We start from the raw sequence: 24463 nt of genomic DNA, 5'->3' as shown, positions 1-24463 counted from the left end.
AACTAGTTTCCCTCCAGAAAATCTCGGCCATGTCCACCACTGGCTGTAAGAGGTAGGCCTGCCTATTGCAGAGTAACTGTTAAGATGGATAAAACTAAATTCAAACAAAACCAAGTTCCTAATGTGTGGAGGGTAAAAATCTGTTAGGTTTATATTGCAGCCCTTATATATATATATATATATATATATATATATGTGTGTGTCTGTATAAGTGTTTGTCCATTTTGAAGTGTAGTTGAATAAGATGATTTTTGTCAAATGCATTTATCTTACATTGTATATGTTTTTTTTCAGTTCACACATTCTCTTGCATTCAAATTCATGTTCTATGGGGTTGCTAGCAGCATTCGCTACCTTTTGAGCTGGAGAACGTGACAAGATTCATACTCGTAGCATCAAATTATCTGTGTAAGAGTAAACTGAATTATGCAAGTAAACACTATGAATGACTCTGAATGAATAGAGGACACTTTAATGCACGGTTTCACAGACAAGGTGTAAGCCTAGTCCCAGACTAAAAATGCAAGCTGTCTTCATTGAAAGCAACTTGTACTTTGTTTTGTCTCAAAATGCACACCAGTAATAAAGAACATTTCTAAGGCACGTTCATAAAAGCTACTTAAATGTTCTAATTTAACTGAGGCCTAATCCTGTCTTAATCTAAGCCCTTTCTGTGAAACCAGGCCTAAATGTAATAGTTTAATCAGCAATAACACTTGTATCTACACTTTTTGATATGAAGTTTAGACATGTATGATTGAACATGATTTTAAATGCACTATGTGGTATTGTTACTACTGATCTGTTTAAGTACCTGTATTATCTCTGGGCCTTTATTTTAGGGGAATATTTATTTATACAAATTATACTTACACTAAACTGTCTTGCTTTTTTGTGTACTGGTCATTCTTGATCATGCGCAATCTTAATGATTTCCAGGAATGCTTCTGAAATAAAATGTCCTACCTTGTGTCTTTCTGGTCAGTCATCATATATACTATGTCTATGGTCATCAGCATAGAAGACAGTGGGTTTGACCTATGGTTTTGACTCAATGATGATCCGTGTAACGTTAGTAGTGTTGTTATTGTGAAGCGCGCCATCTGCTGGTGATGAAGATAACTTGATCGCCAATGTAGACTGAGAACTTGATTGGCTTGATGCGATTTCAGTTGACAGGAGAAGCGCATTCATTGGTGACTCGAGTAACTGTGTTGTAAACACAGCGACGTAAACATTTTCTATATCGACCTAAATAACAATATGAAATACTGACAATGCATTTATATATGTTAACGGTGATTTTTCTGCTTGACAATCGATGTAGAGATTTTTGTCAAACGAGATAATGGAGCTGAACGGCTTTAACTGTGACGGTGAGGGATGTGCCGAGGAGCAAGAGGAAGAATCGACAGCGCTCAAGCTGCCTCGATCAAAGACGGAGACGACATGTAGCATAATTGCTACACCGGGAGCAGACAGTGCAGCGGCCGGTGGCAGTGCACCCAAAGAGCAGCGGATGTCAAAATCGACGCCGGCGATGCTGAGGCTCGATTCGCTGAAAAAGAACAGGCCGCGTAGGTGAACCATCTTGTGTTATGGCGATAAGCAACGGGGTTAACGGAGCTCATGCTCACATCATAATGATTAAATGTCGAATATAAATAAATAAAACCTGTAGTCAGATATTTGATAGCAAAGTTTGTCCATTTTGTACGCTCACAATCAACATCGATTGACACTTGCTATAATTATTATTATTTTTTAAATCGGAGGTTCCTTTTAATCTGCAAAAACAAAATATGCACTAGTCCTGGAATTAAATATTGTTTAAATGATAGATGAGGTATAATTGGATTTAGAAATAAACGTAACACAATTCAGAATATTTGCAGATTTTGCACAAGGAATTGAGACAGTCTAATTTCCAGCTGATGAATTTAATAAACAAATGGTTCTTAACTAGATTTTACAGGTATTTCATATTGAACAATAAGTGGCGACCTAACACTAGAGTCAAATTGTGCAGAAGTATATAGATATACACAGTGTATATATATATATATATATATATATATATATATATATATATGTACACACACATACACACTGGCCACTTTATTAGGTAACGTTAGTAGGCTACATCTTGCTAGTACTGGGTTGGACCCCCTTTTGCCTTCAGAACTGCCTTGACATGATAGCATCGCAGTTACTTCAGATTTGTCAGCTGTACATCCATGATGCGAATCTCCTGTTCCACCACATCACAGAGATGCTCTATTGGACTGAGATCTGGTGATTGTGGAGGCCATTTATGTTAGTGAACTCATTGTCATGTTCAAGAAACCAGATTGAGATTATTTGAGCTTTGTGACATGGTGCGTAATCCTGCTGGAAGTAGCCATCAGAAGATGGTACACTGTGGTCATAAAGGGATGGACATGGTCAGCAACAATACTCAGGTAGGCTGTGAAATTTAAACGATGCTCAATTGGTAGGCTACTAAGTGACCCAAAGTGTGCCAAGAAAATATCCCCCACAACACTACACCACCACCTGCCTGAACAGTTGATACAAGGCAGGATGGATCCATGCTTTCATGTTGTTTACGCCAGATTCTGACCCTACCATCTGAATGTTGCAACAGAAATCGAGATTCAGGCAATGTTTTTCTAATCTTCTATTGTCCCGTGCCCGTTCAAATTGTAGCCTTAGTTTCCTGGTCTTACCTGACAGGAGTGTCACCCAGTGTGGTCTTCTGCTGCTGTAGCCCATTTGCTTGAAGGTTTGACGTGTTGTGTGTTCAGAAATGCTCTTCCGCACCTCGGTTGTAATGAGTGGTTATTTGAGTTACTGTTGCCCTTCTATCAGCTCAAACAAGTCTGACCATTTTCCTTTGACCTCTGGCATCAACAAGGCATTTTCACCCACAGAACTGCCGCTTATTGGATATTTGATCTTTTTCGGACCATTCTCTGTAAACCCTAGAGATGGTTGTACATGAAAATCCCAGTAGAACAGCAGTTTCTGAAATACTCAGACCAGCCCGTCTGGCACCATTAACAACGCCACTTTCAAAGTCACTTAAATCACCATGTGATTGGCTGATTAGATATTTGCATCAACAAGCAGTTGAATAGGTTTACCCAAAACAGCCGGTGTGTGTATATGTGTGTGTGTGTGTATACATATATATATATATATATTGTGTGCATCTGCCATCTCTGACGTTTTGATATTATGAGACAATTACAATAATTTTAATAATAACCTATTAAACTAATATTTAATATTAATACATTTGGCAATTTTACTCATAGTAGTGTTCATTGTCAAGTGCCACCATTCAACTGCCCAAGTGATTGTATGAATAACCAATATTTCTATTTGATTTATGAGAAATATAAGTTAATCATTAACTACATTTCAATTTATTTAAAAATAATCTTAAATAAGCTTTTTTTTGTATCATTGTTTACTTGCAGAAAATGTGTTTTGAAAGTTACTTAAGTCACTTACCTGTGTCATTGGTCCCCAGCTTTCCCATGGTTTGGCATGGACATTGGTGGCACATTGGTGAAGCTGGTCTACTTTGAGCCCAAAGACATTACAGCAGAAGAAGAGCAGGAGGAGGTGGAGAGTCTGAAAAGCATCCGTCACTACCTCACCTCACACACCGCCTACGGCAAAACAGGTATTCGAGATGTCCACCTGGAGCTGACTGACCTATCCCTTTGGGGTCGCAAGGGCAGCCTACACTTCATTCGCTTTCCTACGCACGAGCTGCCTACCTTCATACAGATGGGCCGAGACAAGCACTTCTCCAGTCTGCACACCACCCTCTGTGCCACTGGAGGTGGTGCATTTAAATACGAGGAGAACTTCCGTACAGTATGTCCAAGCTCACGGTGTTTCACTTTGACCTCTTCTATGCAGTCTGTTTGACTAAATGGCTCACTGTGCTCTCTCTTCTCTTAGATGGCCAATCTTCAGCTGTTGAAGCTAGATGAGCTGGACTGCCTGATAAAGGGGGTTCTGTATATTGACTCGGTGGTCTCAAGTGGTCTATCCGAATGTTACTATTTTGAGCACCCAACAGAACCTGACCGTTGCGAGCAGAAGGCATACAACCTGGAGAACCCCTATCCTTTGCTGCTTGTCAACATTGGCTCAGGTGTCAGCATACTGGCTGTATACTCCAAAGACAACTACAAGCGTGTCACTGGAACCAGGTTGGTCATGGCTTTATAATTTTGCATTCATTTCCTAATAAGTTTAACTAAACAGTTTAACTAAAAAAAAATGGATTTTACTGTAAAGCTATGGTCATTTTTTCTCAATCTCCCCTCCAGTCTTGGTGGTGGTACATTTCTAGGTCTGTGTTGCCTGTTGACTGGATGCTCCACCTTTGAGGAGGCATTGGCAATGGCCACTGAAGGGGAAAGTACACGTGTAGATAAACTAGTCCGGGACATCTACGGTGGTGACTATGAGCGATTTGGCTTGCCAGGATGGGCTGTTGCCTCCAGGTACAGGCATATACACTACAGTTTAAACATTTGATAACATTTGTTATGTTTTTTCAATGTTTTTTTATGTTAAAGAAAGGGTTAGTTCACCCAAAAATGAAAAAAATTGTCATCAATTAATCACCTAATGTTGTTCCGAACCTGTAAGACTTTCGTTCATCTCAAAACACAAATGAACAACCCCTTTGTCGCTTAATAAAATTCATAAAAAGATTGTAAAACTAATCCATAGACTTGATCGCTTTATATAATGAACAGACTGAATTTAGGCTTTGATTCACATATAAACATTGATTTGCAAACAATCAGTAGCTCAACCGTACTTGCTTGTCGAGTGAGAACAAACCTCATTGGTTCATGCAGAAGCTCAAACGTGCTCCATAACTTGAGAATGAACCTCATTGGTTCTCGCAGGTCAAGCAAGCATGCTTGAGCTTCCGTTTGCCATATCTGATGTGTGTATGTTTGTGCACAATATCTTGTGCACAATCTAAAATCAATCCTAAATTAAATCTGTTCATCATATAAAGCGATCTAAAATCCTAAAAATAAAGGTTCCAAAACGAGCATTTCGCAGTGATGCCAAGTTTTTCTTAGTGTGAATAACATTTTAATAATCTAAAGAACATTTTTCCACTATAAAGAACCTTTTATACAATGAAAAGGTTCCATGGATGTTAAAGGGGTGGTTGATTATAATTTCACTTTTCTAACTTTAGCTAGTGTGTAATGTTGCTGTTTGAGCATAAACAACATCTGCAAAGTTATAACACTCAAAGTTCAAAGCAAAGGGAGATATTTGCTTTTAAAGAAATCGTTTTTTAAGGACTACAACAAACGGCTGGCAGGGACTACACGACATTCCTCCCGGGTTAGTGACATCAGCAACCCTAAAATTTACATAAACCCTGCCCCCAGGAACACCGGTTCATGTTGAGAAGAGGAAGAGTTGTTGTAGACAAGCACGTTTGTGAATCTGCTCAAGCTGTCGCATCCGTCTTTTCACATGCAATACACTACGTAACACAAATGCAATAGCATGTCACTCTGTAGGCATCTTACAACAGTTCCCACACGAGCGATTTATAGATTATCATGACAGAATATTCTAATCAATGATTTGAAGATGGTTAAAACACACATCAGCAACATAAATTCATCAACTAACCATTCAGAAACGTCCTGTTGTATTCTACATGTTGTCACTTCTTGAGTCTCTCCATCATTGTCCGACTCCAGTTTAATCATAAAAGGCAGAACAGTTTATGACATTTTAGTACTTGTCTGCGTGAGGAGCTGCTAACACACACACACACACACACACACACACACACACACACACACACACACACACACACAAGCTGTTGAAGCTCCTCCCTCTGTGCCGGGAGCAGCAGCTTATTTGCATTTAAAGGGACACATGAAACGATGCGTTTTTACTGACCCTCAAAAAGGGACAACTTTAACATACTGTACAAAATTATCTGTTTTGTTTTTTTTAGCTAAAACTTCACATACATTCTCTGGGGACAACAGAGACTTTATACCACCCCTTTAAATGTTCTTCTTGGAACCATAGATGCCAATAAAGTATCTTTATTTTTAAGAGTGTATACTACTAATACATGTAGGCCTATATGGCAAACAATTACAACGTTATTCATCATATGTTATCATTTTAAAATGTTTCTGTTATGACACATATAATCAATATAATGTGTATGTATGTTTTTTTTTGTAGCTTTGGGAACATGATTTGTAAGGAGAAGAGAGACTCGGTCTCAAAGGAGGATCTGGCTAGAGCAACACTCATCACCATCACAAACAACATTGGCTCAATCACGCGCATGTGTGCACTTAACGAGGTACACATGTACACCCACACTATAAATCGCTATTATGTTGTCCTTGCCCTTGTCTGTCAGCCTCTTTACGGTGCTGCCTTGTGAAATCTGGATCAAGCAGCATTGTACAGGGCTATGAGAGACCAGGGGCCAATCAACTCCTTGGAAACTTCTCTTTAAAAAAAAAAAGAAGCATTTTCAGGATGAATGCTTACTTAGCATGAGTTTCTTCTATTTAGAACATTGAAAGAGTGGTGTTTGTTGGGAACTTTCTGCGAGTGAACACGTTATCCATGAAGTTGCTCGCTTATGCTTTGGATTACTGGAGCAAAGGACAACTCAAAGCCCTATTCCTTCGACATGAGGTGTGTGCGAGTCTGTATAATACATCCAAAGCTCAAACAATTCCTAAACAAATCACTCATAACCATTTTATTTTTGTTTTTCAGGGATATTTTGGTGCGGTTGGTGCACTTTTGGAATTAACAAACCCATCCTGATCTACTTATCAATTTTAGTTCATGTCTTTTACCAAAAGACATATTTATGCAAACAGACCAAAGTTGCCTTCAAATATCAGACTATGCCCTCAACTATAAGTCCACTGTCATCTACCACATACCAAATATACTGTACTATAGTCACTATAATAATATTATACATATTCAGGTCAAACAATCAGGGATAAACCGCATGGCAATACTAGTTTTAGGAATTGCTGCAAGCATTAAAAATGTTAAACCCTTTAAACTTTTTCAACGTCTTATATTATGGTATGTCAAAATCAACAGCTGATATGAGAATAAAGCAATAAGATCTGGTCTATAGCTTTCACTCGTAACAATTTTTATATACTGAAATGTGTCAGCTATCATCTTATACCGTTAATGGTTATGGATTGATTTTGCATCAAGCAGCCGTTTACTCAAAAGTATGCAGATATTAATCAAGCACTTTTTTTTCTTTCTCTATTATTTATTTAACTGATGCAACGTAAATGCAAAATTAGTAAATGTAATTGCTGTAGAGATCTGGTTATGAGTGTTCAGAATCAGAATGTCATCATATTATGTTTGTAGAAAACAAGTGTGTTGCTTGACAGCATTTTGCATAAAAAAATGCCTTGCGTATTGTGTTCTACAACAAAATGTACTTTTTTAATCCAAATGATTGTACATTTTCTTTGTAATAAAATATGTAAATCACAATATAATTAGGCTTCCTCATGCTTTTTTACAGGCAGAAACATTTCAATCGAATTTATCACTGGTAACACTTTACAGTGAGCAATACATTTGTTACAGTATTTATTTGTTAACGTTAGTTCAAAATACAGTTCACAATAAACTGTTCGTTGTTAGCTCAGGTCCATCAAAACAACTTTTGATTAGTTAAAACAACTTTACTGAATATTAGTTAAAGCTGATTTTTTTTAAACTAAGATTAATTAATTCTTTAGGAGTATTTCTGGTATTTCTCATTGTTCATATAGTTAACAAATGAAACGTTATTGTAAAATGTTACCCTATTACTAACAACATGTGATATATATATACAGTATATATATATATATATATATATATATATTTTTTTTTTTTATCAATTAAGCATTTGATTTAAATTTCACGAAGATCAAAATCCCTCCAATTTTACAAACGTAAAACGTGTCTGACCAGAAGAACGTTCCGTTATGTGGACAGTAGGAAAATCTTTTCCTGAACTGTGAAAGGGCTATGTGTTTTTCCTCAAATAAATCCTTCCCCCTTTTTCATTCGAGTGAAGTCGTCCACGAGTCAGCTCCACCTCTCCCCTCTCTCTCTCTCTCTCTCTCTCTCTCTCTCTCCCACCCGCACGACTGTCCAGCTGGCAATTCACTCCCATTACAGCCATTTATCACCGCTCATTAGGTGCCTTTCTTTGCTTCATACAAGGTCTCGCTCCTGAAACAGGTATCCCATTCTTTTCTGGATGCTTTTCGGGTTCTGTGCATACATACAAACCGCATAAAACTGTGCTTGTGTGGGGAAGAAACCGACTAACTTGAGGTAAGGGGGAAATGAAAATGGTCTGCCTTTTTTATTCGTATGTGAGTATTGTAAATTCACAAAACTAAGTTTAACTTTACTCTTTTGTGAAAATGTTTTGCTACAGTTGAATAGCGTGTTTGATAATCTGAGAGAAAGCAGCTGGACGCCGAGTAGCCTACACTAGACTTTATATCTCTTTTTTTTGTCAATAAAATATGTCAATACATTTTTTAACTATATATGCTATGCATACTTGTATGTTTTAAAGAATACTATAACGGAAGTTTATTTTCTCCTCATCCGCTTGTATTTCTTAAGAATGGACAGCACTGTTCAACGGTCCTTTCTTTGCGCAGAGACGTTGTTGTAGCAGCTAGTCACTGTAAATCAATATATAAACATTTGTATTTCGCCGTCACATGTTTAGGAACTTTATGTTAAATAGTAAATAATTGGTCCACTAACTTACCCCTATAATCTCCTCATATGGGATCCAGATCTTGCTGAATCTCGCCGTTACCTCAGCACATTTGTTTATATAAGCATTTCAACTTGATGTTTACAGATGACATGATTTAAAATCGTGTACTTAATGCTGTCAGTTTGATTTAAATATGATTACAGTTGAAATACCATTAATTTAGTGTGCTTGGGAATCATGTGTTCCTGAGCTACCGAAAATCTGTTTTCAATTGCGCGCCAGTTTCTTACCTTGTATAATTGGATCCATCCACGGTAGGAAAAGTTGTTTGTCTATTCCACTTTGACACGTTTTGCACATGTAACATTCTTGAAATAACTAATATGACTTGTCTTATAAAGATTTAATAGGCCTATATTTTTTTTACAAAAGTGACAAAGGAAATATTTAAGACATTGATGTAAAATAAAGGTAAATCTCTTGTGAACGGAATAGTTTATTTGTATTTCATATCCAGTCAAGCTTTCGTGTTGACAAATTATGCAAGTATGAAAATTTTAGTCTGTGGATTTACTATACATAAATGCTAGCTATGAAATTCCCATTGCAAAACAAATGAGTTCGCCATTTTATTCCCAAAAATGTTTACATTTTGATTTCCATCACCATCATTTCCATTGTACGTAATTAAAGATGTGGCGGAAATGACACTGTGGTCCAAATGTTCATAACAGAAATGAAATAATTCCTATGGGATACATTTCCCCAACTGTGTGACATTGTTAGCCTTAAGCCGGGTCAGACTTTAAATTGACCTACTAATAACAATAACTACAAGACTGTGGATTTACTGTGCAACTACATGTTTTTCTGGAAAATTCCCACATTTACTTCTGAGTTTGATGTATGGTTTGGGAGTAAAGGTATTGGGTTATATTAGGGGTTAGAGTTAGATATCGGGGTAATGTTTGAGTTACATAAAGAGGTAAAGTGTATCTACAAATGCTAATTAAATGAAAGTACTTTTAATGTAATTACAATGCATCAACATGTAGTTACATAGTTGTATCAAATGGTGTAGATAAAGCCACCTAATATAAAGTGTGCCCAAATTAACTAAAGCTAATTGAAAAGTGATTTTCAAGAGTCTATTTTCTTAAAGTTCACTGGACCAAAAGTGGCTATATTTAAAGGAAATATTAGGGAATCACCGTTATGAGGATCTGCATGTAAAGGCCACAGAGTTAGTGAAGTTTTTTAATATGTATTTAAGTTTGTGTTATGGCTTACTTGATATTCAAATGAAGGTAATGCAAAGATGCTGTCTAGTCCCAAAGCTGACAGTTGAAGGGCATGTGTTTGGGTAACGGGTCTGTACCCGCTCACAGCGTAGCGGTACTCAAGATTTACATTCCTTTGTGGCCTACAGGCTCCAGAGTGACTTGTCTGTTAAGCTGTTGTTACATTAGTGAAATCCCATAACCGCACTGGTGAGTGGCTGTTATATCATCACCACAATTTTCAGTCCAATGTTGTACTATACACAAAGGGTTTAAACTATTCTGTCTACAAACATTATAAGATGAACCTCATGTCATTCACACATGCAGTCAGTGGATGGCTCAGTTAAATGTTTTATTGCTTCCTTTAAAGTCAATATACCAGCTGGTAATAATGGCTACTGAATCAAAGGAGAGTGCTGTATACTGCTGTATTACATTTTGCCATGTTTTATTGCTAAATGTAAAAATTCTGCTTTGAATCCAGAAAATTACATTTACAGCTTGTTCAAGCCAGGTTTTTAATTCATGTACCTTTTTTGTAAACCCTGAAACAGCGTATGGTGTTCAAAATATCAAACTAGACTTGTACATGTAAGTATTATTAAGTATAAGTTTATGGTGACTAGAATATGTGTCAAAAGCAGTAGTTGTCAGTTTCATATACCCACTTTTTCTACAATACACCAGGTACCCCAGGGTGAGTTGGGAATCCGGGAGACATGCATAAACCTTTGATCTGTGGGTGAATCTCAAGAAATCATGTCTGAGACACATTTTGCCATCCACCATTGCTGTAGATGTGACCAGCATGCAATATAAATTTAACAGTGCTGGAGCATGTTCTGTGTGAGCAATTTTGTACACATGATAGTGAACAAATCAAAACATAGTCGCACTCACACAAATCAAAACATAGTCGCACTCACAACAGTAACCGTGTTTCCCCTCTTTGTTTCTATTCCCTGCTGTAGAGCCACACATGGAGCCGTGTCAGTGGTTGCTACACATTGTTGTCTTCTTACATAATGCTTGGATTCAACCATGCTTTGCCCAAACCCCACTGCCAGTACACTCAAGCCCCACACCGACCCCTCAGACGGCACAGGGGCCAGAGACTCTGAAGTTCCGTCTGTCTGGTTTCCCCAGGAAACACAATGAGGGGCGAATTGAGGTGTTTTACAAAGACGAGTGGGGGACCATCTGTGATGATGACTTCTCACTGGCCAATGCCCATGTCCTCTGTCGCCAGCTTGGCTTCGTGTCCGCCACGGGCTGGGCACACAGCGCCAAGTATGGGAAGGGCACAGGTAAATGTGCCTTGCTCTCATTCGCACATTCACTCAGACCAGATATAAAGTGATATCTGCATGCCTGGTGTGTGCTCAGAGAGTTTGTGTTTGTTTCAGGGAAGATTTGGCTTGACAATGTGCAGTGCAGTGGCAGTGAAAGGAGTGTGTCGGTGTGTAAGTCTCGTGGCTGGGGCAACAGTGACTGCACTCATGATGAGGACGCTGGAGTAATCTGTAAAGATGAGAGACTGCCGGGATACATGGACTCCAACGTTATAGAGGTAAAGGACCCTACAGTGTTGGGGAAAGTTACCATTTAAATGTTAGTGCTTCAACTTGAACTTATTTCAGTTGGTTGCCAATGCCAGGGCAACATTTCAAAGTTTTAGTTTAGTTACATTTTATCGTCTAGTAGTTATATTTTATTTTATTTCAGCCATCCATTTCAATTAGCTTTTTTTTTTAATAGCTTTAGTTTTAGGTTTAGTATACAATAATAACCCTGATCTAACATGCAGGAAGCACTCCAAGCACTGCTTTCCCACATGCTTCTTCACTCTCTGTTCTTGTTTGACTGTCCACATAGATTCTATTCTTTGCGTTGTGCGTTTCTCTCAGGTGCGGGTAGATGAGAATAAAGTGGAGGAGGTCCGTTTGCGTCCTGTGTTTACCATGGCAACTAAACGGATGCCGGTCACTGAGGGAGTGGTGGAAGTCAAGAATAAGGACGGGTGGGCTCAGATCTGCGATAATGGTTGGACACCCAAAAATTCTCGAGTTGTTTGTGGCATGATGGGATTCCCCCACGAGAAGAAGGTCAACAAGAGCTTTTACAAGTGAGTGTTGAAGATAGGGCGGGAATTTTATCCATCAGGATTGTGATTGGCCATGGAAACATTGTTACAAAAAAAAAAACCTACTAAAACCATTTTTACACAGATGAATATTTCTCTTTTTAGGCCTACTAGTGTGATTTGAGCATTTGTGTATTCATATGTCTTGTGTGTGTGGCATCTCACTATACTGTGGCTGTTTAGCCAATGTGAGAGGAAATTATGTTTACTTTCTCAGTCATCCGTGAAATGCAGTTCCGCCTAGCAGCATACACACAGTTTAAACCACAGACAAACACCTGAAGAAGGAAACTATTGCGTAGGTGCACGGCATTCATGCACACTAATTAGTAGAAAGCACACTGGGGTCTCATCCCCCAAATCCAGTGGAATGTTACAAGAATGTTCCACTTTTCTTACAGGAATAAGCACATATGGATTTAGTTTCCAGACCTAGACTTAGACAAGACAACCAGTGAAGATTTTATATAGAGTTGAAGCTTAAAAGGATGTCTGTGTGCCTCCACTGGACGCCTGTCTGCATTTATTTCCCATGTGTTGTTTTATAGACTACATGAAGGTTTCATTTCTCAACCTGTCTCCCTACGGCACGTACTCGCCACTACCGACCCCACATTCCTGAATCAATTGCACACTGTGACTGATGAGGTTTCCATAACCTCAGGAAATCTGAATCCGAAGAAATGTCATAAGTTGACATCTTTAAAGCATTACAAAAGATTAAGACAAAATAACTGAATGATTTAGAATGTACTTTAAAGTAAAACTTTTAATTTGACCATTACAAAGTGCAATTTTTAAAAGTGCGTTAAGAAACAGTGAAGCTATACTCTCTTTGAGTACACTTAAGTGGCCTTTTATTTCATTATTATATTATCTGCAAGTAATTTTTTTTTCAATTTTACGCTTTGAAGCACACTACAAATGCACATTCAATACAAATAAGCAAACTTCTTTTTCACAATAGTATGACCATTTCTATCAAGTAATTGTTATGGTGATGCAGATGCTACACAAACTTTCCTATCTCAAACAGCCTGAACTGTCCTGAAGTGGACAAAGAGAAAGAAAGATACAGTAGTCAGTGTGAATGTGTGCTTGACCCCATTTCCCTGTTTTCAACAGGCATCTCAGAAAGAGATCTGCTGAGCCAAAAGCTAAAGTTAAAGTAACAGCGGCCAGGTACCATCTGAGGGAAAGAAACCAGTAGTGTTCTTTCCCTAGAAGACTGAAGCGCATATCGTGGCTTTAGTAGTGATCTTAAACGCAGCACTATTAGTGTTTGTCATCCTTTAACAAACTTCAATCTAATACGTGCTTTAGTCAATTATTCTATTTTGTGATTGAGTTGTGTTGATTTGCTCTCTCAGTGAGACGTGCGCGTGTGTGTGTGTGTGTGTGTGTGTGTGTGTGTGTGTGTGTGTGTGTGTGTGTGTGTGTGTGTGTGTGTGTGTGTGTGTGTGTGTGTGTGTGTGTGTGTGTGTGTGTGTGTGTGTGTGTGTGTGTGTGTGTGTGTGTGCGTGTGTGCGTGTGTGCGTGCGTGCGTGCGTGCGTGCGTGCGTGCGTGCGTGCGTGCGTGCGTGCGTGCGTGCGTGCGTGCGTGCGTGCGTGTGTGTGTGTGTGTGTGTGTGAGAGTGGTGGACATAACATTTCCCCATGAAGAACTTATTACCATCTGTTAGTTTTACTCACATAGTTTTGAGATGAGGCTGTGCTTGTGTAAGAGTTAAAGCTTTTGAGGGAGTTATCTTGAAACACAATCCCTTTTAATAATACTAACACAAATCCCTTCTTCTGTTTACTTGCACGTTCACCTCAGATATGTGCGCTTCTAACGTGCTTGTTTCAATGTGTATATAACAGGCATGGGAAAGTTAAATCACCTCTAACAATTTTTTATTAATTCATGTGGTATTTTGTAGTTCTCATTTTAGAAAGTTTCTGTTTGTTACCTAACGTAATTATTATATACCAAATAACTTGTGACGCAGTGCATCTTTTTAAAATCTTTTTTTTTTTTTTTTCATTAAATCTCATTGCCCTCTTTTCCATGCAGCTGGTATTTATATGTGTGCACATGCATGCTGGATGTTGCAGTGGACATTTTAGTGTTTCTGAATGCTTAATGGATGTTTGCATTTCAGGCAGGGGCCCAAAGCTAAGGCTATCACTAAAACTAGCTCTAAGCCTAAACCGGGCAAATCAGCTGCAGATAAAAGGTAACCTTGGTAAAAGGGGGAAACATACAGTACAATGCCTTCGTGTCTCAGACCTTTCTAAACTTTTCTTTTGTTCTCTAAATCTAAATGTGTTGCCAGTCAGAAAGGCTGCATTACAGGTGATTCTGCAGCCTAAACAAAACCTCTAACGAATTATAGAAATTGGTCTAATAGAAATCGAGAAGCCTTCTGGAATAAAAAATTTTTTGACATACACTTCCATTCTATAGGTTTGGAGTCAAAGATACATTTCAGAGGTGACAAATTAAAGGGGCTATACGTAAGAATTTTCATGTGTTAATCACCTTTTATTGCCAATGTGTGAACAGCTTGTAACGAAACTTAAAAACGAGACCTTCCTAGACTTTCTATGAAAGTCTAGGAAGGTCTATGAAAGGTTGTCTATGAAAGCCTGAACACTTGAGACCTGACATTTTTATGGAAGTTTTTGCCAGGAAAATCAAAAGGATATGACGTTTCTGCCTGCTCTGTTCAATGATATATGAAGCAAATGCTGCTTATACAATGTTCAGATAATGGCGAAAGAGACATTCTGTACTGTATTGTCAGTGTTTAATGCAAAGAAAAGGGATTAATTCAAACCATAGTCTCACATAGCCAGATCTATATAGTATAGTCTCAAATATAGGCCCAAACTATCATAACGGTGTCATTTGAATTACCTCATCTGTTGACATGATGATTCTCAGAGATGGTGCAAACATTCACATTGCTATGATCACTGATCAGATATTTTCTTAACTGCTTGCTGTTTTCTCACCACTGTCATTTTTGTTGTGTTTATTTTGTTATTGTTAACAATATATTGCTGCAAAGGTATTTCCAACTTCTTTTTACTTATAAGCAAGGAACGAAAAAAGAACTTCGCTGTAAGTATGTCGCAGTGAGCATTGAATCACGTTCAATCTCTTGTATGTAAGGTTACGCGTGCACGAGCAGTAAGTTGCTGGCAGTTCACTTAACAGCCACCGGTTTCGCTAATAACAAAGGTTTCTGAATTCTACATATAGCCCCTTTAAATTGATAAAAAATTCCATTAAAGACATTTATAAAGTTACAAAAGATTTGTATTTCAAATAAATGCTGTTCTTTTGAAATTTGAAACTATTTTTAACATTGATAATAATAATAAATGTTTCTTGAGCTCCAAATCAGCATATTAGAATGATTTCAGAAGGATCATGATGACACTGAAGAATGGAGTAATGGCTGCTGAAAATTCAGCTTTGCCATCACAGGAATAAAAAATATTTTAAAATATATTCAAATTGAAAAGTCAAAAATGCAGCCTTGGTTAGCAGAAACGTCATTCAAAAACACACAAAACATTACCAATCCCAAACCTTTGAATGGTAGCCTAGTGTACATTATGTAATTTTGTTGTGCTGTTGTATGTCATTAAGGACATGAATGAGAATAAGATGAGTTTATTAAATGTACTGTCCAAAATTAATAAAATGCAGCAAAAAAAGCATCTCCAATATTTCAATTAAAAAAATCAGAGAAAATTTGTGACTACACAGGAATATTGCAGTAGCTGTTGAGTGTGTAAACCTCTTTATCAGAATAAAGGCTTAACCTGTTTATGGACCTTAATCTGAAAAGAATGTGCATGTAAACATGGTAAGTGTATCTTTCACTTCTCCTCTCAGGCTGTATGCTGAGCGGCAGAAGAATCACTTCCTGGTTCATTCAGTGGCATGCTTAGGCACAGAAGTGCACTTGGCTGCATGTCCTCTAGAGTTTAACAATGGCAATGCCACAGAGTCGTGCGCTGGAGGAATGCCTGCTGTGGTCAGCTGTGTACCTGGTCCACTGTACGCTCAGAGCTCTAACATGAGGAAGAAACTCAAGATGCAGGTAAAGTGTGTTCTTGTGTATGATACATGCATGATACATAATTTAATTAGCGCTGTGGTTACTATTTATTTTAAACGTTCTTCCACTCTTTCTCATCAGTCTACTATACGCCTGAAGGGTGGAGCGAAACATGGTGAGGGCCGCGTCGAGGTGTTGAAGGGCAGTGAATGGGGGACGGTTTGTGATGATCGCTGGAACCTGCTCTCTGCCAGCGTCGTATGCAGAGAATTGGGCTTTGGCTCTGCCAAAGAAGCCCTCACAGGTGCCCGCATGGGACAAGGTAAAAATGCAAAGGAGTAACCAAATGTAATACATAGGGTTTTTTGTTTGGAGCGATGGGATGCACTGATCAGTGACTTAAACTCTCATCTCTGAGGTCATCAGAGATAACAACCCATCACTAAATAATAATATAAATGCCCTCATTTATTACCCTACTGCCTGGAATATTTCATTCTGATTGGTCAGTTGCTACAATCTGATAATGACCAGGAAACTATAACTGACCGTCGTCTCAGGCAACCCAGTCTCCTATATAGCTATGCTAGTTTTATATCGTGTAACTAAAGCATTGATTTCTTTAATCTGCCCTGGACGTAACAGCTTTAAAAGCGCATGGATTTGTGGACATCCATTTTGTCCAGCGGCAGCCTTTCATTTGGAAATTTATTTTGCATTGTAGCGATATTCATAAATTTTTAAAATTGTGGCCTATGTGTTCTAATACTTTTTAGGGCCACTGTTTTACATGGGTAAAGTTGTTAGTTACACACGTTTATATTTGTTTTAGTTGTGTTGGTATGAATTTGAAATTTTACTATTATGCTTCTGTGTTTTCTCTCAGGGTTGGGGCCTCTCCATATGAATGAGGTGCAGTGCACAGGTCACGAGCGCTCTCTGTGGAACTGCCGCTATAAAAACATCACTGCTGAGGACTGCAAACACACTGAAGATGCTTCAGTCCGCTGTAATGTCCCATATATGGGCTTTGAGAAGACGGTCAGAGCAACACACACATATACTCATCATACTCACAACCTTTCTTCTTTTAATTGTGTATTTGTCATACCAAAATTAAATCATGTATTTATACGCATGGTTTACACGTGCAAAATAATTGTACATGTGTTCATTTTATGGCATTTTAACACATTCGTAGATCATGTGTCTGTCATTCTGATGTTTTCAGAAACTATATTACACCCACTTGCATCTATTGCTTGTTTCTCAATTCAAGGAGAACACAGCAATGATAAAATCAATGAATGATGTTGTGCTCAATATTCATTTTGACTCAAAATGGATGACTGGAGTGTTGGTTATCATTGTCTGTATCAAGAGACAATTACTGTAATAAATCATCTGTTGCGATTTACGATTATGATCTCAACAGATGCAACACACCTTAACCACTATGCACCTACTGCTAGAAAACCTCCTTTATGCATGTAATGGTCACCGGGGATAGTTGTCACACTATATATATATATACTTAGTATGTTGTTTCACATAGTCTTTATGAGTGAGTCACTGAATAACTGATTTATCTAATATATATGGTCCAATTACACCAAAACAATTTTTTTTATGAATTATGTCTGTCAAATTAAAATTCAGATATTCAGATGATTAAAAAAAAAAAAAAAACTTTCATTCAGCAAGCAGATTGATCAATACAATTGATCAAAAGTGCCAGTAAAGACATTTCTAATGTTACAAAACATATCTACTTCATATAAAGTCTGTCCTTTTTAACTTTTTATTCATCAGATTTTTTTTTTATCATTGTTTCCACAAAAATTACAACCTGAGAAATATTCACTAGAGTAAAAACAAAAAGTGTGACAATTAGCCCCAGTCTCCCCTAAAATCTAATTGAACTCCCTCTTACCCCTTGTCCCTGGTTGTGCCCTGCTTAGGTGCGCATCTTAGGGGGCCGATCTCGCTATGAGGGCCGTGTGGAGGTGTTATATACTGAGGCCAACGGGACGTTGCGCTGGGGCCTGATCTGTGGAGAAGGCTGGGGCACTGAGGAGGCCATGGTTGTGTGCAGGCAGCTGGGCCTCGGGTACGCCAACCATGGTCTACAAGTAGGATGCTAACAGTAACAGCAACACACACTTGCATGCTAACAATGCCTTGAACTTCCTGCTACCATCAAAAAAAATCAGATGGTGCTGGCTTACACACTCCCTCATACATATTCAAAGCCTTGAACTTTGAAAACCACATGAAAACACAGAGTCAGTGCACGTTGTACAGAGACAGAAGGAAAAACCCCTGCTGAAAAGATCAGTCAGCTCTAGACACAACTTGGTTATACTAGCTAGACCAGCACCAAACTAGTACTAACCAGACATGCTGTTCTATACTAGGGCCTCCTTTATAAAGACATGCATAGAATGATCCTAAATGTGAACGAACGACAATTTCTGAAATGCTCCTATGAAGGATTTATGAAATAACAGAGACCCAAACAATTATCATGAAAGGGGCAATAAGTGATTTCTGAGAAACGCTGTTGAAAATTTAAATCAACACCTAAACAAAAAAAAATCTGTGTGCTGAAACAAATATTGCGTTTGTAAATAGCCATGGCTGTGTAAATAGGAGAGAAAAAAACAAAGTGGATTGAACCAATCCACGGAACACCAAAACACTTTTATAGCCAATCAGTGTCCACTCATGACGGGGGATGAGCAAGCATTTGTAGAAAGAGAGATGGTTGAGAAATGACTTAATTAATTAATGCATATTGTGATTGTCTCATTTATCTCACAATTTAATAAAAAATGTTGGATTATTTTGATTACTGGTATATACGTGGTCAAAAAATGTGTACGCTTGCTCTTCAGTTGGCATATGCATAAGGATTTTTTTTTATAAAGGTTTTTGCCTTAATAAATTCTATTTGTTCCTCACTTTTGAAGGAAGGTTTTCAGGAATTTCGGTTCAGATGAAATTCTGTGTTTTATAAATGAGGCTCTTGGTCTTCTCAGCAGGGACGTCTGTCTTGGTATGTGGGTTAGCATTGAATGGCAGGAGCCAGATTGGTGAGCGTGGGAAGAAATGAGTGTGTTTGACGTTGCGTAGGTTGTGATTTCAGGTGCGTCTGTCGGGTGGGCGCTCACAATATGAAGGGCGAGTGGAGGTGCGGGTGGGGCAGCGTTGGGGCAGTGTATGCAGTGAGGGCTGGACCACCAAAGAGGCCATGGTGGCGTGCAGGCAGCTAGGGCTGGGGTTCAGCATGCATGCTATTACAGTGAGTACATGACATACACACATGCTGACGCAGAAGCAGCTGTTTTCCTTCACCAGGAATGTTGTTTTTAGGCAACATGAATAATTAGGAATAAGATGTTTCTTGTATTATTTTTATTTTATGTTTTCAGTTGAATGAGTTGAACACTTTTGTGACAACTGTATAGACTAGAACAGCCATTGACGGTTTGGATGCTTTGCCCTGTTTTTGTCTTGTGAAGTTGGCCCACATGTCTGGGTCATGTTTTACCCCGAATGAAAGAAATAATTGAAATAATATTTAAGGACCTAGATTTTTTGCATTGTGACATTTTTTTTTTTTATAACAACTGAGCACATTCCACAACCCAAACCCGCTCCCCTCCACGCCGCAAATTCTCATTACCATAATAATAATTATTTTTTCTTTTCTTTTTTTTTGAGTGAAGGATGACCTAACCATGCTTTCCCCTGAAATAAGGAAGTTACAGAAATAATATTTTTTAAGGACAAATATATTTTTTCCATTGTGACATTATTTTCATGACAGTCTTCTTTTCTTTCTTTCTTTCTTTCTTTCTTTCTTTCTTTCTTTCTTTCTTTCTTTCTTTCTTTCTTTCTTTCTTTCTTTCTCTTTCTTTCTTTCTTTCTTTCTTTCTTTTAATTTGTTGTTTTAATTTTGAGATGAAGTGTGACCTGGTCATGTTTACCCTAAAAGAAAGAAGGTATAGAAAATACATTTTTAGAACTACATTTCTTTTTAATAGTGACATTATTTTTTATGACAATTAAGCCATTTCCCATATTGTCATTTTTGTATAAAAGTCTAAAAGGTACAGTGCTCAACAGTACAATCTTCAAGTAGAAATTGTTTTTTGAAAATGGCATGTTTACCATGTAGGTCTGTTTTGGATTTTTTTTATTCTCTTCATAGTAAACTACTTATCACTGTCTGTGTGTTTGTTTTGATGTGTGTTTGCTAAGGAAACATGGTATTGGGATAGCAGTAATGTGACAGAGATGGTTATGAGCGGAGTGAAATGTACAGGAGATGAGATGTCTCTAAGCCAGTGCCAGAACCACAGAACGGTCAGCTGCCAGAAAGCAACTGCACGATTTTCAGCAGGAGTTATCTGCTCAGAAAGTGAGTAATCACATGCACACACTCAGTATAAACTTCTGGTTTATGGAACTGTTGTATAAAAGCAATGTCATGTTTAGAATCTAGTACAGAGGAGTACGTTCAGTCATTATATTTTTTTACGAATGACTGGAATTCTCACCTCTCAGACGGTCAGTCTGCTGCTGATGCTAGTCCTAAAGCTGTGGTCAGTCTTGTTTATCTTTCTCTGAGCACTAGGCTGTAATCAGTGAACCTCACATGGCAAAGGCTTGACTTTAAATGACTTAAACCTGTCTGAATTATGTATACAAATGAGACAACATATCATTTTCTTAACTGTTGTAGTACTTTGAGCAAAACTGTTTGTTCAGACATTAAAACCTCAGAAATCCAGCTCAGTTTCCAACATGCAATGCCATAAAAATATAAACAAAACTCTAAATCAAATTCCTGGACCAAAAATATATATTTATTTTCATCTTTGAACTTTTGTTTTAAATTGCCAGCAAGCCATTACAGAGTTCTCATGTTTTAGCTTGATCTTGATATGTACACGTTTTATTTCCCCAGCTGCATCAGATCTAGTGCTGAACGCACCATTAGTGCAGCAGACGACGTATATAGAGGACCGGCCGTTGCACATGCTGTACTGTGCAGCAGAGGAGGACTGTCTGTCCAAGAGCGCTGCTAAAGCTAACTGGCCTTACGGTCATCGCCGCCTGCTCCGCTTCTCCTCTCAGATACACAACATCGGACGAGCTGACTTCAGGCCCAAAGCTGGCCGTCACTCGTGGGTGTGGCACGCATGTCACGGGTAACTGTACTGTTAACATTACTTATTTCAATAGAGTAAAAATAATTGTTATTCATGTTGTGTTGAACATCTGGGTACTACGCCTTTTGTGTTGCGGGTCAAACTTACCCCCAAATGAAAGAAATAATTGTTCTAGTTTATAACTTGCAATTCTGAGGGGGAAAATCTGAATTGTACGAAATAAACATGCAATTCTGACTTTTCTCTCACAATTGTGAGGATATATCTATATTGTGAAATAAAAATTGCTATTACCTTTTCTATTTTTAATTCCGTGGCAGAAACAAGCTTCCATAAATTTGGCTAATTCAAAACTACAAAATAAACAACTAAGGATTCATTGAAAAACAGAAAACCACTATTATAACATGTCACAGATTAAAAATATCCCAAATGAGAAATTATAAACTCCTATTGTGTTAAAAAAAAAAAAAAATCCTCCCTTTGTGTTTGGGATATTACATATTTACCTACATATTTTTTTACATACCTACATATTTTTTGTTCAAAATTGCTGCAGACACAAAATGAAATTTTCTTGTGGTGACTATTTGCACACTTAGGTGTTACAACTAAGTATAAATAAATAGATCTAACATTTGTACATAGTGTAAATAGTATTTATCAATAGGCTATTTGTAATGGGTGTAAATAGCATCTGCATTTTTATGTCTGGTTCTCAAACCTTTGTGAGAGTAAAATGGGTTTATCACACTTCTTCTAAGCGCTTCAACAGACTAGTACCGTAATTGCGATCCAAAAAAACAAAAATTAATAACCAAAAACATTATGTTTTACCTAAATGAATTGTTTATTAAGTGTTTCAAGCAGTTTAACAATCAAGTGTGGGTTAAATTGACCGACAACTTTTCTATCTGGTTTCTTTTCAGTCAGTTCTGATGGGATATTGATATACAAGTTTATATATGTTTGATATGTGTGTATGTGACTCCACAGGCATTATCACAGTATGGACATCTTCACACACTACGACCTGATGTCTGCCAATGGCACTAAAGTGGCAGAAGGACACAAAGCCAGCTTCTGCTTGGAGGACACTGATTGTGAAGAGGGTAAATCACACTCATCCAAAAACACCATAAACATTTACAGTCAGGCAGCTCTGTTTTTAAAACACATTATCAGCGATTACAAATCTGTGTTCATTCTAGGGGTTTCCAAGAGATATGAGTGTGCTAACTTTGGTGAGCAGGGCATCACAGTGGGATGCTGGGATTTGTATCGCCATGACATTGATTGCCAGTGGATCGACATTACTGATGTCAAACCAGGAAATTATATCCTTCAGGTCAGAAAATGGGTGCAGATCATTGTCCCAATCCCCAAAACTCGTCTTTTATTGATTCAAGATTATCCAGACTTGTTTTCACTTCCTTTTTCTCCTAGGTTGTCATAAATCCCAACTATGAGGTTGCTGAGAGTGATTTCACAAACAATGCCATGAAATGTAACTGCAAATATGACGGCCACAGGATCTGGGTCCATAATTGCCATATTGGTGAGAAACGAATACAAAAAAAGCCTCAAAATTACTAGAAAATGTCTATGTTTGGAAGAGAATACTACTGTCGCTACTTACACTTATAAAAGTAGGAAAAGAAACCTGCAACCTTTTTATACAGTAGTGTTCTACATTCATGTCACGTGACCTCACGTGATGCAAAAACATTGTATGTAATTCAGAGTTTTGTCAAATTATCATCTTGGAATTAAATTGTTTCACATTTTGACAAACTTTCTTGGCAGTCTAATGAAATAATGATTCAAGAAAAAAATTGTGGTTGATATCAATTCCAGTTAAAGTGTGTACTCTGTTGTAACTATATAGATTATGCACTGAAGATAGTAAGAGAATATTGTAGTATGCTATTTTGAATATTGTCAAAGTGTTCCCATTGAATGTCAAATAGTGAAAGATTTCTTTTTCCATGTCTTCATTTCAGGTGATGCTTTCAGTGAGGAGGCTGAGAAGAAGTTTGAGAAATACCCTGGACAACTTAACAACCAGATCTCGTAATCATATCACCAGATTGAACTAATTAGCATATTGAGACAATCTAACATTGTAGGTTAATCCAGAGTAAAATATTTATTCATTCAAATGAGCCATAAACTTATTATCGTCTCACATTGCAAGTTACAGAAACCCTAAAATCTACAATATCCAGTGTTTTAACAGTGTATAATTGTCTTGACATTACCAAAAACAGAACTCCAAAAGACACTCTGGGCCACTGAGTCTGGCTTCAGATGTGAAGATTCGATGTAAATGAACATTTGCCTCAGGCGTGCAGTGGCACAGGTACGGCCTGCTCTGTGTGTTTACAGCGCAACCAGGTGCTTATTTTCTTAAAGGTTTAAAAAGCCTTGTTGATGCATCACAGCCAATGTGCTGCTGTCTCTGTGAGTTAAAAGTACTTGAATGTTTCGTATTCCAGATGAGCATTCGTGTTTAAAAGCTGTTGCAAAGTGTGAATGTATGTTATGCTTCAAAGCTCTGACTCAATGTAGGATCCTGTTTCAAATGGTCTTTTATGTATGACTTGTTAAAGCTTCAGTGACGTTTTTTTACACACTGTCCTGTTTATGCATTTATGTGTTCAGCTACAGTAAAATTAACATTTCGTGTCATAGGCAACTTTTAAAGATGAAAAATAAAGTTTTCAAAGTTGTAATACAAATAATTTCAAGTTTCATGAGCCATTAAACTTCCAAAAGTTTTCTATATTTTCATGAATATATATATATATATATATACACACAGTAGTCAACATTTGAAGTGGATCAAAAAAGTTAATCAAAGTTGTCCTAAGACAAGAACGGATATTGTTCAAAATTCATGAATAACTTCTGAAAGGTTTTGATCCACTTCAAATGTTGACTACTGTGTATATATACACAGTTACACACACACATTT

At 37.7% G+C, this 24463-nt stretch overlaps 2 protein-coding genes across 8 annotated transcripts; both read left to right on the top strand.

The window, feature by feature from the left end:
• The first annotated feature begins 1019 nt into the window (after nt 1–1019).
• Nucleotides 1020–7585, top strand: pank2 (pantothenate kinase 2). Of its 3 annotated transcripts, XM_079634530.1 has the most exons (8): nt 1020–1230; nt 1328–1577; nt 3539–3891; nt 3979–4232; nt 4353–4529; nt 6271–6394; nt 6613–6738; nt 6823–7585. In XM_079634530.1, exons 2-8 carry the CDS (start codon nt 1349–1351, stop codon nt 6871–6873), a joined length of 1314 nt encoding a protein of 437 aa, XP_079490656.1. In that variant the 5' UTR covers nt 1020–1230; nt 1328–1348; the 3' UTR covers nt 6874–7585. The 3 variants fall into 3 exon arrangements, with proteins under 3 accessions (XP_079490656.1, XP_079490655.1, XP_079490657.1); XM_079634529.1 differs by having other exon boundaries at nt 1109–1577; XM_079634531.1 differs by lacking the exon at nt 1020–1230 and having other exon boundaries at nt 1414–1581.
• A 558-nt stretch (nt 7586–8143) lies between these two features.
• Nucleotides 8144–24270, top strand: loxl3b (lysyl oxidase-like 3b). 5 transcript variants are annotated; one of them, XM_079635987.1, is made up of 17 exons: nt 8230–8418; nt 11076–11411; nt 11511–11674; nt 12012–12229; nt 13373–13429; nt 14392–14466; nt 16140–16347; nt 16447–16627; nt 17192–17346; nt 18267–18437; nt 19454–19609; nt 20572–20731; nt 21281–21524; nt 22482–22597; nt 22697–22833; nt 22932–23043; nt 23489–24270. In XM_079635987.1, the coding sequence occupies exons 2-17, from the start codon at nt 11084–11086 to the stop codon at nt 23560–23562; spliced, it is 2556 nt and encodes an 851-aa protein (XP_079492113.1). In that variant the 5' UTR covers nt 8230–8418; nt 11076–11083; the 3' UTR covers nt 23563–24270. The 5 variants fall into 5 exon arrangements, with proteins under 5 accessions (XP_079492112.1, XP_079492111.1, XP_079492113.1 ...); XM_079635984.1 differs by lacking the exon at nt 18267–18437; XM_079635983.1 differs by lacking the exon at nt 19454–19609.
• The last annotated feature ends 193 nt before the right edge of the window (nt 24271–24463 follow it).

The sequence above is a fragment of the Phoxinus phoxinus genome (assembly GCF_949152265.1).
Source record: "Phoxinus phoxinus genome assembly, chromosome: 14".
Classification (NCBI taxonomy): Eukaryota; Metazoa; Chordata; class Actinopteri; order Cypriniformes; family Leuciscidae; genus Phoxinus; species Phoxinus phoxinus.
The sequence above is the reverse complement of the archived record's forward strand: the minus strand, read 5'-3'. Positions and strand labels throughout refer to the sequence as shown.

Excerpts from the sequence above, each read along its gene's own strand:
- loxl3b (XM_079635987.1), top strand. The coding sequence starts at position 11,084 with ATGGAGCCGTGTCAGTGGTTGCTACACATTGTTGTCTTCTTACATAAT. Across the intron at positions 16,348-16,446 it reads GGAAGAAACTCAAGATGCAG|TCTACTATACGCCTGAAGGG; the intron begins GTAAAGTGTGTT and ends CTTTCTCATCAG. Across the intron at positions 17,347-18,266 it reads ATATGGGCTTTGAGAAGACG|GTGCGCATCTTAGGGGGCCG; the intron begins GTCAGAGCAACA and ends TGCCCTGCTTAG.
- pank2 (XM_079634530.1), top strand. The coding sequence starts at position 1,349 with ATGGAGCTGAACGGCTTTAACTGTGACGGTGAGGGATGTGCCGAGGAG. Across the intron at positions 1,578-3,538 it reads GCTGAAAAAGAACAGGCCGC|CTTTCCCATGGTTTGGCATG; the intron begins GTAGGTGAACCA and ends ATTGGTCCCCAG. Across the intron at positions 6,739-6,822 it reads CCCTATTCCTTCGACATGAG|GGATATTTTGGTGCGGTTGG; the intron begins GTGTGTGCGAGT and ends TTTGTTTTTCAG.